Here is a 13848-nt window from a genome sequence, read left to right on the forward strand (position 1 = left end):
ATTTTTGGCTATAACATTATCAAGTAACATTTCTTCCTTTATCTCTTGGAGGAGTATCTATCCATTTTTTGGTTATGTTCTGCTTTTTCTTATTAGCGCATGAATTATTTGTCTTGATTTAAGAGTTATTTTAAAACACTTTTTCTTTAACCATGGTATCTCGACGTTATCTTATCTTATAATGCCTCTCTTTCATATAGCCTTGGTATTGCTTAGAGGTATTCTAACCTTTAGTTTTTTCCAAATAAATTTGAAAGCCATAGCGGATGAAACGGAGCATGCTCTATAATCTGTGCAGTTAGGCTTGCAATGTGCCCAGTGTCTTGCGTGCTTCATGAGTCATGCCAATAGTAGCTACTAGATACCTAGTTTCCATTAGTATGCCTGTGTTAAGAAAACTTCAGGTGGTGGCCTATGCCCTGTTCTTGCAAGTTTGATAGATATTTTTGGAAGCTGCTTTATTTTTTCATCCCACTCTAGAAGCTTAGGTTCACTATTCTCTATATTTGTGTCCGGTTCCTTTGTATGATTACTCTTTTTTCGGGTTCTTTTGCCTTTTCTCATGCGTTTTGGCTCCACTGTGTGGAAATACAGTGTGGCTCTCTGCTTGTCAGCGGAGAATCTCAGATAATTACTGTAGCCACGTTGGGGGACGTGTCTACTCTCTTTCCATGTCTTAGCTTAGCTTTTATTGTTGAAAATAGGCCCATTACATACAGTTTAGTTTTTGTTATCCAGGTCATAAAGTATCTCACACTCTCCCAGTTCTATTTTTAATTTCGTCAGTTGCTGTCTTAAGTTTTTTTTCTCTGTTTAATATATTGCCTATCTCTGTTATGTCGTTATTTACTTTTTTCGCTATTTGCCACGTTAAAGTTAGTACCACCGAAGAGTGGCATATTTGCTGTGTCTGTAGTTTGAGGCTCTCAGGTGTATCCGTTTTACTCACACGACACACTTGGGCGCTATTTGGAAAATTCAACTCGCCCCGAGGTAGTATAGTATAATGTGAGCACGTGGGTTTACTGTACCAATAAAAATTATGCTTAGGGTTCCTCTTACCAGCACTTGCTAAGTTATATATTATGCTTACGTACTCGTATTTGATCCCTCTTACCTAACTATAGCAGCTAAGAGACAGCCAACTGTAGCAAGAGTTTACCTGTTTTCTTAACTTACTCTATTTTATAACACTAATCTTGTTTATTAGGACGCTGTGTTCTCTCCCCTCAGTTATTTTATCTAGTGGTTCCTGTTTTTGACCAATTCTTGTTATGTCTCACTTGTGTTTCTTCTGGTTCAAGAATCCTCTTGTCACGTAAATCGTTTTTCTAACAAAAATTTCACCAACCCTGTGTGTCTAAAGTCTATTATCATGAGTAATTTTTTTTCGTATTCAAAGAAAAAATACTAAAACTTGCAGCATATTAAATATTAAATATGTGTATATATATTAAGAACTTTAAAAATTACTGTTCTGAATGAAAACTCTTTCCAGGCAAAAAGCGATACGTAACCTAAGTTGTACACGAGTAAAAAAATCATGACTTCTAGCGCCCTTAAGCGGCTAGTTGATGAGGAACAAAACCTGGATGGGGATGTCATGGACTACCTATGCCATGCAGGCGACAGGTACTCTACCTCAGCTGTAAACAACGTAAAATTCAGGGGTGCGCCGGGTTCAGGCCGTTGCTCGTATAATAATATAAGATAGATTGTGTGTATCAGAGTTAAGCATACTAGCGTTGGCAGATAGGCAATTTTGTACAAGCAAAGAAGAGGGGAGAGTTAGAGGTAGGTAGGGAGGGAGGTGGCGTGCGAGTGAAACGGCAGTTATGCACTGATCACGGAGTAGGAAGTTAGGTATCAGCGCCAGCCTTATTATACACTTCTAACCTGAATAAAAAAATCCTTGATACTAGTTGACTCCTTTGTTTCATTTGTTTGTTTTAATTTATGTAATACCTTTACTACCCTTGGTTCTGTCGTCAACAAATGGTGCCAAAACCCGGGACTTCATGGGGTAGAACGAAAGACAAAAAGAGGAACGAGGAGATGATCAAGACAAGATTAAGAGAAGACTAGAAGGAGCTGAAAACATGGCGGGCAGGTCAAATGGTGAAGAGACAGTCACAAAGAAAAAATGGTGACTGAGAAGCTGTCTCAGTTCAGACCACAGGACCCGCTGATCGAAGTTGACTTGCACCTGAATCAGGGTAGCGCCAACGTTGATGAGGTTGCGGGTGATGGTATTGTTGGCAACCGTATAACCGGAATTAATGATGGGCTGGATGGTCGTCCAGGTGCTGAGTCGACCTAAATCGAGCCTACTGATAAAGCAGGTAACCAGGAGTTACTCAAGCGGCTCACCGGAGCATTTGAGTTGACGATGTATTTTCTGGGAACGCGTTAGAATGGCGTTACTTTAAGCAAGGGTTCGAAGACAGTACTGCAACGGTGGAATTTTCAGACACCGAGAATGTCACTAGATTGTTCAATGTGATGCAAGGTCAAGCTTGAATGTTAGTCAGTGCTCTTCTCGCGACCGGACGTGGTGTGGGCACCATTATGGAAACGTTGGCTTTGCACACGTTGGTAATGCGCACGTCATCGTGGCGAAAATTGTGCAGGGCCTTGACAACGTACCGCATTAAGGTGGTGGGAAAGTAACGCTTCCCTAGTTTGCTTCCAGTTTGCGGAAAACGATCGTGGCATTTAACAGTTTAAAGTTGAATGGTTATCTGCATAGCTTCGACCTCGTCAGAAGCGTGGGGGAAAAAAATACACGTACAATCGCTACATTATTGAGAACCCGAGTGACAAATCGGAACTTGAACAACTCGCAGACTTTGCGTATCACGAGGCAAAGATGGCCGTGTCTGGGGAATTGTTTGGTCTGCGTGTTGCAGATTCCGCGCTACGCGGCAGTAACAATGGGAAACCTTCCCAAGCCTTGAAACAACTGCGTATAGTAGCTACCATACGCATGTCTGAAGTTGACAATAGCATTCCGGAGGGGTCTCTCTCGTGTCCTGTTTATCAACGGGACAACCATTAGATGGTGGAGTGCCTCAAGTTAGCGCGCGAATCTGTTGGACGTCGTGGGTTTTTCTCGAAAAGGTTTGGTCAGTGCTACAAGTGCTTGGAGCAGGAACACTGGCAAGAGGTTTGATAACGAAGGATTTAGCCCAGCGTCTTGGTTAACGCTGAACAAGGAAGGTTATATCCATTCAGAAAATTAAAGCAAGCATCGAGAAGTACACAGCATGTAGACGCGTCTGTTGTACCATCGAAGGGACCGGAGATAAAACACCGATAACTAGGGCACTTGCAGTACCGGCAATTACCTTACCCACTCAGTCATTATTGCGCGAGCTGGTCCCATTGATAAGTGTCAAATTGGGCGTCTTTTTTTAACCATACAAAAACGTGACTTCGTCAATTTTGATTGGCCAAGACAATTGGGACGTATTGTTAAGCAGAGAAACGCGTTGGATAAAAGAATGGAGAATTACCGTGGTACTGACGCAGTTGGGATGGGTTGTTCATAGGCAAACATGCACTACTAAATATACTAATGATGGCACGTGTGAACAAACGTTAGTAGCAAAGGCATGCAAGCGTTGTGTGACATGTGAGCAGAGAGATGGTGAGCTGCATCAAGTAGTGCGTGAATTCTTTTGAATTGACAGTTTCAGAGTGCATAAAACGGAGCACATCGATCTGGTACAGGTTTGCAGGATAGAGATATAACAACAAACAAGTTGTCAGTTAAAGGCAGGCTGGGAAACTAGGCTTCTATGGCGTAGCGACACGATACCAGGCGTTGACAGCCGTGTGAAAGCGCTGAAGCGACTATACAATATTGAGCGTCGCTTAGACCACGATCCTAGTTACGCGAGTTCGTACTATTCGGAAATGAACCGATTAATAGAAAAAGACTCTGCCCGAGAAAGGACGAGGAAGCCCCTAAGAGAGCTTAGTATCTTCCTCATTTCGGTGTAACGAGTGTGAATGAATCGAGACAAATTAGATTTTTATTTGACGCAGCGGCAAAAACCGAGGGACTAAGTTTGAACGACCAACTCGACACGGGCCCCGATCTTCTTCAAGCACTACCTGAAGTGTTACTGCGTTTCCGCCAGTACGCAGTGGCATGCAAGTCTGATATAAAGAACATGTTTTTGCGGGTACGATTAAGACCAGACGATCGCGGCGCCGTGTGGTTTGTTTGGCGGGGCATGGGCAGGAAGCGACATTCATAAACATATGAGATGACGCGGTTAGTGTTTGGCGCAAAGTCCTCACCGTGTAGCACACACTTTATAAAGAATTCTAACGCGCAGCTCTTTGCAGAAAGCCACCCCAAGGTAGCGCATAGCATCGTGGTGAACTCTTACGTGGATGACTATTCAATGAGCCAGCCTATGCTTAATGAATTACAAGAGCTGGCGCACAATGTCATGATAATTAACTGACGCGCAGATTACGAAATGCATTGCTGGACATGCAACGAAGCAATGAATATAACTGAATCGCAGAAAGCGACACCACTTGCACAGGAGCAGCCGGCGACGCTATGCGACAAAGATACCGAACGCGTACTCGGAATGAAATAGGACCCGGCGTCCGACTCATTAAGATTCGCTTTGGGACTTGCTCATGTACCGTCTAAACTGTTATCTGGACAGGCGTGACCCACAAAGTGCGAGTACCTGCGTTTCATGATGTTGATATACGATTCGCTAGGCCTGTTGGATCCATACACCCTTGTCGTCAAAGAATTAGGGTCATTGCGTATCGTACGGTGTATTACATCTTAAAGGATAGATATTGGGGCAGCGCAACTTCATGCGTTTGGTGACGCTAGTCTCTGTGCATATGCAGCTTGTGTGTATTTGCAGAGCGAAACGGTCGACAGACGGGTATACGTAGCGTTATTGATTGCTAAATCTCGAGTTGCACCGGATAAGGAAATCTCTTTACCACGTCTAGAACTGCAAGCTGCGTTGTTGGCCTCGCAATTGCTACGGACCGTTAAAACGGGATCAACATTCCATGTTCACGCCCTCATTTGTGGTTGGACTCGCGTACCATGCTTCATTGGATCCATCGTGACCCTCGTGTCCAACAAACATTTGTTGCACATCGTTTGGGCAAAATATCCGAACTGACGGCAGGGGCAACTTGGAAGTGGGTTCCGTCTGAACGAAATCCCGCATATTTGGCCACTAGAAGCAATCCTATGAGTTGTGATGATAATCGGAAATGGTTTGATGGATCCAATTTTTTAAAGTTGCCTGAGGCCGAGTGGCCGGTAGATAGGAATTTGTCCAAGGCGGAGAGGCAAATTTTGGAATCCACAGAGAGACGAGTTGAGCGAAATACCGTAATGTCCACTGTAAAACAGTATACGCCCCCAATAGCGCGTTTATAGGGCTGGAAAGGGCAAATCGTCATGGCACGTAAAATAAGACGGGTAGGCATGAAATGGGCGCGTCGAGAGCAGATCATGGATGTGGTACTGGAGCGTCAGTTGGCGGAGGAGTACGAAATTCGCGTTGCACAGGCAAACAGCTTTGCGCGAGAACTTGTGAAATTAAAATGTATACTGGCGTCGGCAGATAGGCAATTTTCTACAATCAAAGAAGAGGGGAAAGTGAGTGGTATGTAGGGAGGGAGGTAGCGTGCAAGCGAAATGGCAATTGTGCACTGATCGCGGAGTAAAAGGGTAGGTGTTGGCGCCAACCATATTAAACAATTCTTACCTGAATAAAAAGTTCCTTGATACTAGTTAACTCTTTTGTTTCGTTTGTTTGTTTTAATTTATGACATACCATTACTTCTCTTGGTTCAGTCGTCAACAATTACCACATTCTTATCTTTTTCTAATAAGTGTCTCGTCTTTTTTGCTTCGGAAGCAAGGGATGGAATTACATCTACAAATATGTGTACTCACGTGCCAATTGATCTGCATACCAGAAGAAATACAACTTCAGAAAATATTTTCCATCAGTGCTTGCTATTTGTCTGCTTGATATTGTAATAATCTGCAACTCGCTTTCTTGTCTTATTGGCTTCTGAGAAACAGTAAACACCACTCAAAAAGAGCATGTTTAAGAATGCTGTGTAATACCTTTTATAGTGCAGTCTGCGTGGACGTGCATATGCTGTGCTTTTGCAAAGAGCATGGTATATGCAGAAGTAAGTTGTAATTTGAAAAACAAAAGTTAAAGAAATAATAAATAATAATGTAATTATGAATTAACGATAAAATAAACATGCAAAGTTTATTGTTATAAAATAAAAAATAGGTCAATAATGAGACAATATTGTGTTTTAACTAACAGTAGAAAAATTAAAAAAAAATCTCCTACACTTCATACTAAAGAGGCGGAACGTATGTACTATTTCTATCCTGAACCTGCTAACTAGAGCAGTTTATCCCGTTAATCTTGCTTGAGTAGTGGATATTCTATACCCAAGATCTATTTACCAGAACGGTCTTTCTCTTTCTATCCTGAATCTGCTTACCAGAGCCGCTTATCTCTATTGGTTCTGTTAAAAAAGCAGATACTTTGTACCCCAGATCTGCTTCTTAAAGCATTTTAAATAACAAATACATATGCACAAACATATTCACACTGAATGTTGTTCGTTGTGGAAAAAGAATTTTTAAAAACGAAGTAAGGATTTAATATCTTTTAATTTTGCCCCTTATATACACACAATTGTTTATAAAATAATATTTAACGAAGCCCCCGACACGTTATTTTACAAATAATAAGAAAAGTTAGAAAAATAGTGAGAAATTGATTTTGCAGGAGCTTATTAGGAAGAAGAATGTTCTAGAAAAAAGATTAGTATTTATAAGTGATTGAATACAAAATTACTCTAATAAGCACGAATAAAAAACTGAATCATTGGGAAGTTAAATCGTTAATTTCAAAGTAAAAGTCAACAAACGATTTGACAATGTTATCCTCTTTGTTAAATGGGAACTCTTAAAATTAAAAGGAAATAAAATATTTAAAAAAGTCTTAAAATTTACTAGTGATTTATTAATAATTTAAAACTTATTATAGTCTCCCCTAGCCTTATTTATAATTTATAGGCACATAAACTACGTGTTGCATGTATAGAATATTTATATAGTTGTATTAATATTATTCATTGTATAAGGTCACAGTGCATATATTTTTAGGAATGTATACCCATAGTAAATAGAAAAAAAAACCAACCTTACAACTTACAGACATCTTTACTCCAGGAAAACCAGTGTAAAGTCCGTTGGATTACTTCCAGATGCCTAGAGATACAGGCGTGCATCAGTATACAGTGTGAAAAGAAAACTCTTCCTCTGTTCGGGTTTTCTTACCGACCAAGTGAGGACCCGTGCCCTGCCATGCAGCGTCGGTTGCTGCGCTCTCTCCTAGCCTCCCACCTCGTGCGTCACCGCGCTTGGCAGGTGTCACTCACTCGTGTACGAGGGCTCAGCGAGGACAGTCGCACGCCACGCTAGAGAAGGAGAGAAGAAGAAGACGACGATTACACGCCGAAGCGACTATCCTTTGTGCCTTTCTTTTATTTAAAGCGTTGAAAGCATTTTGTAATTCCCTGCGAAATAAGTAAAGCAGTAAAAACATTTATTTGGTCCTTCGAGCCAGATCCCGAGGAGAAGAGCAGCCAACGCCGCAGCTAGGGTGGTCACAGTCTGCGATTCGACTTACACAGCGTAATGTAAGTACAGTTTAAAGAAATGTTGTGTAATGGAGGTCGTCGTGGTCGACACAGTTCCCACGATTCGACACACGTGTTGGCCACGACGAAGTCGTGCCGCCATTAACGCTTGCCTTGCTGGCACTCGCGTTATCAACAGCGTGCACACGGTGGCTGCCGCGGTCGCCACAGAGCCCGCGGTCCAGCAGCTGTGCTCGGCCACGGCAGAGATAAGGCCGTACGGTTGTCGATGCGACGCTTTGTTCGACGCCATTCAAACGTCAGAAAGCGAGGCTTTCGCGGCCGCCATTGTTAGCCGCGATCAAGCGCTCGCGGTGTCCTCATCGGCTGCGGCCGCCATGTTGGCCTCGTGTCGCGCACGTCCGCCTCACGCGGCGGAGCTGTTGCGCTTCGCTGGCGCGGGGGGTCGACGCCGAGGGACAGGCTTCGAAGCTTGTGTAGCTTGCGTGCGCGTTGGCACGCGCGTGGTCTACGCACGTCCCTTCTGGCATTCTCGCTCTTTCGTGTTCTCTCTCACACTCTTTCTCTTTAACTCTCCTTCTATCTGTTTTGTCTGCCGTCAATGCGCTGCGTGTCGACAGCTGTGTCGAGTCTGGCGATAACATGGTCCCGCCGCTCGTGGCCCGGAGGCAAGACATGCTTCGTGCAAACGTCAAGCTAGTCATCGTTTTTTCAGGTCGAACGACGACTGGACGAGCTTGCTCGGCTCCCAGAGCGCCCTCGCCGGCGTCATCAGCCGGTTCGCACGGGAGTTCGAGAAGATCGACCCCCCAAACTGGAGCCTGGGTCTCGTGGAAGTAAGGCTCGAGCTGCTGGATAGTTACTGGAACACTTTCCAGGCCAATCACGTGAGTCTCCTGGAGTCACCGCCACCCGAGAAGCTGGAGTCTCTTGACCAGATGTACTTGACGGCAGAGTCGGACTATATCGCCTCTCGATCACGCCTCTACAACGCAAGAAACACCCTCACGCCTCTCCCTGTCCCGGGCGGCGCCGACTTGGACCGTCATAACTCGAGACACGGAGCCCTCTTGCCCAAGATCAGCATCCCTTCCTTCTCGGGGAAGCGAGAGGATTGGAAAAGTTTCCGGGACCTCTTCCGCGCGCTCGTCCACGACGATAAACAGCTCACCGACGTGGAGAGGCTGTTTTATTTGAAATCCTTGGTGGACGGAGACGCCAGGGCCGCTTTCGACACCGTTTAGACCATCGGTGCCAATTACCCAACGGCTTGGGCCTTACTCGAAGCGCGTTTCGAGCACCGCCGTCTTCTCATCCATGTTAATATCACGGCGCTCCGTAACATCAAGTCTCTGAAGGAAGAGTCAGTTTGAGGGCTTCAGGGTCTCCTTGACACCCTGGGAAAACATCGAGATCAGCTAGAAGCTCTGGGTCGTCCTGTGTCTCAGTGGGACGACTGGATTGTCTCCTGCGCGATGACTGACATGGATCCGACGACCCGGCGCGCGTGGAAGGACGAGATCGAGTGACTGGAGAGCGCTGGCATGGATACCACGGCGGAATTGGCCACTTTTGCTGCCTTGACAACTTTCCTTCGTCGACAGTGCCGCGCGCTCAGCTCCGTCGAGGCCTCTCGCCCTGCTCGTTCAGCCAACACAGCCAGCATGCGCTCTCCGGCCCCCCCATTTCCTGGACGAAACTTTAGAGCTCTTGCCACCAGTAGCTCGCTGCCGCCATGCCCGTCGTGCAGAGAGTCGCACTACCTGGGTCTCTGCGCGCAATTTCAAGGCCTTGACGCGCAGGCCTGGCGACGCATGGTCTATCAAGGGCAGTTATGTTTTAACTGCCTGAGACCAGGTCACGCAGTAAAGTTCTGCCTTTCACGGTCCATCTGCCAGCAGTGCAGGGAGCCTCACCACAGTCTGCGGCACGAGAGCAACCATCGGCGCAAGCCTGAATCGGATCAGCGTCCCTCTTCACCCAAGAAGCCAAAAGTCGACCCCGCGGGCCCGCCCGCCACCGACTCACAGCATCAGGGGCCTCCATCGTCCTGACTAGCCGTACTTCCGACCACTCTTGTCCAGCTAACCAGTCCTACCGGCCAACGAGTTGCTGGTCGAGCTCTCCTTGATGCGTGCTCTAAGGTTACACTCATCTTCATCCGGTTGGCCCAGTAGCTCGGCGCAGCGCTAGAAGTCAACGAGGCGAGAATTCATGGGGTTGGGGGAATGTTGACCACTCCTTCGAGAACCCGAGCGTATCTTAGCCTTGAAACTGGAGAGCATGCACCACCAATCCACCTGACAGCGCTCTGCTTGCCGTGGCTCGGGCTCACCTCTCCGTCTGCCCCCTTGCACCCAGCCGTGATGAGACAGTGGCTCGATCTTGAGCCTCTGGCCGATCCAGCGTTTGGCACACCTCGCCGTGTAGACATTCTGTTCGGAGTCGACGTTTACCACCGCCTCATCGAACCAGGTTACGTTCAGCGTAACGAGCTCGTCGGACAGCGCACGGCTCTTGGCTGGACTCTCGTCGGCCGGGCCCCTGGCCTGGGCTCGAACGCCCTCATCGCAGGCACAACTCTGCACACAAACACTCAGTCGCCTTGGGATCAAGAGCTGGCTGCGCAGCTCCAGCGACTCTGGGAGATCGAGAAGGTGCCACATGTCATCCGCCGAGCGCCTGAGGATGTGGAATGTGAGCGAATCTTCGCCGATTATCATCGCGCTGACGACGGGCGTTACATTGTGCGACTTCCGCTGAAACATAACGCTGTGCGCCTCCTTGGTGACAGCTTGCAGGGTGCCACCGCGGGCTTGCGCTCGTTGCATCGTCGGCTGCAGCGGACTCCTGAGATGGCTTCTGAGTACGCCCGGTTCATGGCAGAGTACATTGCCCTTGGTCATATGAACCCCCTTACTGATGACCAACTCGCTGCATCGCACCGTCCAGTGCACTATATCCAACATCACGGCATTTGGCAGCACGGTGACCAAGGTCGCAAACTGTGCGTTGTTTTCAACGCGTCGAGCCCGACTTCCAGTGGCTATAGCCTAAACGACGTGCTCCATGCTGGTCCTCGGCTCCAGACGGCTCTTCCCAGTGTGCTCCTGCGTTGGCGTCGTCACCGGATTGCGTTCTGTACTGACGCTCGCATGATGTTCCGCCAGATCCTGATTGATGAACGCGATGTCGACCTGCAGCGCATTCTGTGGAGCTCTGACTTAAAGCAGCCACCTACGCACTACCAACTGCTTACCGTTACCTACGGTGACTCGTGCTTCCCGTACCTGTCACTACGGGTCGTACAGCAGCTGTACGAGGATGACGGCCGCCGCTGGCCCGAGGCCGTCCCAGTGGTGATGAACGATCGCTACGTTGATGACATCTTCTCCGGCGCTGATGACATCGGCTCGGCCAAGCGTCAGCGCGACCAGCTGATCGGACTTCTTCAAGCGGGCGGTTTACCTCTGCGAAAGTGGGTTGCCAGCACGCCCGAGCTTCTTGAAGACCTTTCCGAAGACGTCCGCCTCCGTCCTACTTGGGATCGGCTCAGTCTTGAAGGCCTCATCAGCGAACTGGGCGTAGGCTGGGACCCGCCCTCGGATTTCTTCCATTTGACGCCACCCGTTGTCGAATCTCAAACCACAAAGAGATCCATGCTCGCCGTGCTCGCAGGCTTGTTCGATCCATGCGGCTGGCTTGCCCCGATCGTGTTGAACGCCAAGCTTTTACTGCAAGACCTGTGGCGCGCGCGCTTGGACTGGGACGAGAACGTACCGTCCTCCATGACTCGCCGCTGGACCGCTTTCACCGCCAAGCTGCAGGCCATTACCGGGTTTTCTCTGCCTCGTTGGATTGGTATGTCTCCGTCGTCGAATGTCCAGCTGCACGTGTTTTTTGACGCTAGTCGCCGTGCTATGGCCGCTGATGTATATTCGCGGCTGCAGTCCTCAGATGGGCCCACTCTCTGCCACATCCTTCTCGCTCGTACTAAGCTTGCACCCATCCGCGCGCTCAAGCCGATGACCGAGCCCGCTGCTCGCATGACCATCCCACGTCTAGAATTGCGAGTGGCCCTCATCGCTGCCAAGCTTCTTCGCTCAGCAGCCAGCGAGTTGGGAGTCGCGATCGAGCACTACCACGCTTAGTGTGACTCTCAAATTGTCCTTTACTGGATACGCTCCGATCGGCCGGCCAACAACGTGCTCGTCGACAACTACGTCGCTCAGATCCAGGAGGTCCTGCCACCCAGTGCCTGGCGATACGTGCCGTCGCAATCGAATCCGGCCGACCTAGCCACCAGAAGTGCCGACATGAGTGGCCTCCGACAGCAGCCCTTGTGGTGGAGAGGCCCCACGTGGCTGGCCCAGGACGACAAGTCTTGGCCCCAGGAGACACTGCCTCCGCCCACGCCCACGCTGTCACTCTGCTGCGCCTTCCGCGCGCCTGAATCTGACCTGCTGCAGCTCTTCTCGAGCTTGCGCGCTGTATTGGGCCTCCTCGTGCGCGTTCGTCGATGGGTGCGACACTGCTTGCAGTGCATGCCCACCCGTTCTGTGCTTTCGCCGTTGACGCCGTCTGAGATTCAGGACGCTTTTCTGGCCTGCGTTCGGTTCAGTCAATCGATGACGTTTGGGGATGAGTTGGCACTCCTGCGGAAGCGTAAACGTCTTCTGAAACGGAGCCCTTTGACCTTTCTTGCCGCCTTTCTTGATGCCGACGGAGTTCTGCGTGTTGGCGGGCGGCTCGATCACTCATCGCTGTCTTACAAAGAGAAGCACCCTCCCATCCTCAGCGAAACATCGCCGCTCGCTCGACTCATGGTCTCTTGGGCTCACGCACGCGCCCTCCACGGTATATATCGCGTTACCAGCGCATACGTCTCCAGGCGTGCCTGGATTCTCGGCGGGCCTCGCAGAATTAAAGCTCACATTAGAGGGTGCGTCATCTGTGCCCGGTTACAGGCGCGCTCTTCAAGCCAGTTGATGGCTCCGCTGCCCGCGTCTCGCGTCACGCCGTCTCGCGCTTTTGGTCGCACCGGAGTCGATGACGCCGGGCCCTTTTCCGTGCTTACATCGAAGGGACAGGGGATCTGGACCACAAAGGGCTACCTCGCTGTCTTCATGTGCATGATCACCAAAGCCGTGCATCTAGAGCTTGTCAGCGACCTTTCCGCGGCCACCTTCTTGGGTGCTCTCACCCGTTTCACCGGTCGTTGAGGCCGACCATCCGAGCTTTAGAGCAACAACGCCACCTGCTTCCGTCGAGCTGATTTGGAGCTCCGCGAGGCGTTGCAGGGCGCAGAATTTAACTGGGACCTAGCCACCGGGACTCTTGCCTCCCAGGGGGTTTCCTGGCAGTTCATTCCTCCCGGTGCGCCACATTTTGGAGGACTCTGGGAGGCCGCGGTCAAGTCGACCAAGAGCCATCTACGCCGTGTGCTCGGCTCTCGTCATCTAACGTATGAAGAGTTCTCTACGGTTCTCGTTGGAATTAAGGCCGTGTTGAATAGCCGCCCGTTGACGCCCTTGTCTGGCGATCCCTCTGACCTCGAAGTGCTCACGCCTGGACATTTCCTCATCGGGGCTCCCGTCGATTCCATAATCGAAGCTACCCCCGCTGCAGAGAATTTGGACCCACTCACGCACTGGGAGCTCGTCAAGGCCGTTCGCGCCCAATTCTGGACGCGCTGGGGCCGTAAGTATCTAAATACTCTCCAACAGAGGCCGAAATGAAAAGCTGTCCGTCGGAACTTCGCGGTGGGGGACCTGGTAGTTCTTCTTGACCCTACGCTGCTATAGTCCAGCGGACGCTGGCCTCTGGGCCGTATCACCCGCATACACCCTGGATCCGATGGACTAGTCCGTGCTGCTGCCGTCGAGACGGCCACCGGCGAATACGTGCGGCCCATTGTCAAGCTTGCGCATCTCCCTGTGGCACCTGCGGACTCTAGCCTCCCTGCGACTGACGATCGAGGGACTCCCCCCGCTTCGGTGGGCGGTGACTAGGGTCTCGCTCTTGGATCGAGGCGGGCGGGATGTTCGGGTTTTCTTACCGACCAAGCGGGGACCCGCGCCCTGCCTTGCAGCGTCGGTCGCTGCGCTCTCTCCCGGCCTCCCACCTCGTGCGTCACCGCGCTCGGCA

The 13848-nt window shown here is 49.5% G+C and overlaps 1 protein-coding gene across 1 annotated transcript; it reads left to right on the top strand.

Moving 5' to 3' along the window:
* The first annotated feature begins 10556 nt into the window (after positions 1–10556).
* On the top strand, positions 10557–13439 carry LOC149374051 (uncharacterized). Its single transcript, XM_089594963.1, has 3 exons — positions 10557–11810; positions 11853–12863; positions 12945–13439. Exons 1-3 carry the CDS (start codon positions 10557–10559, stop codon positions 13437–13439), a joined length of 2760 nt encoding a protein of 919 aa, XP_089451089.1.
* Positions 13440–13848: the final 409 nt, after the last annotated feature.

This window comes from Copidosoma floridanum, unplaced genomic scaffold (genome assembly GCF_036245765.1).
Source record: "Copidosoma floridanum isolate Cflo_tuat_1 unplaced genomic scaffold, Cflo_Japanese_pri ptg000022l, whole genome shotgun sequence".
Classification (NCBI taxonomy): Eukaryota; Metazoa; Arthropoda; class Insecta; order Hymenoptera; family Encyrtidae; genus Copidosoma; species Copidosoma floridanum.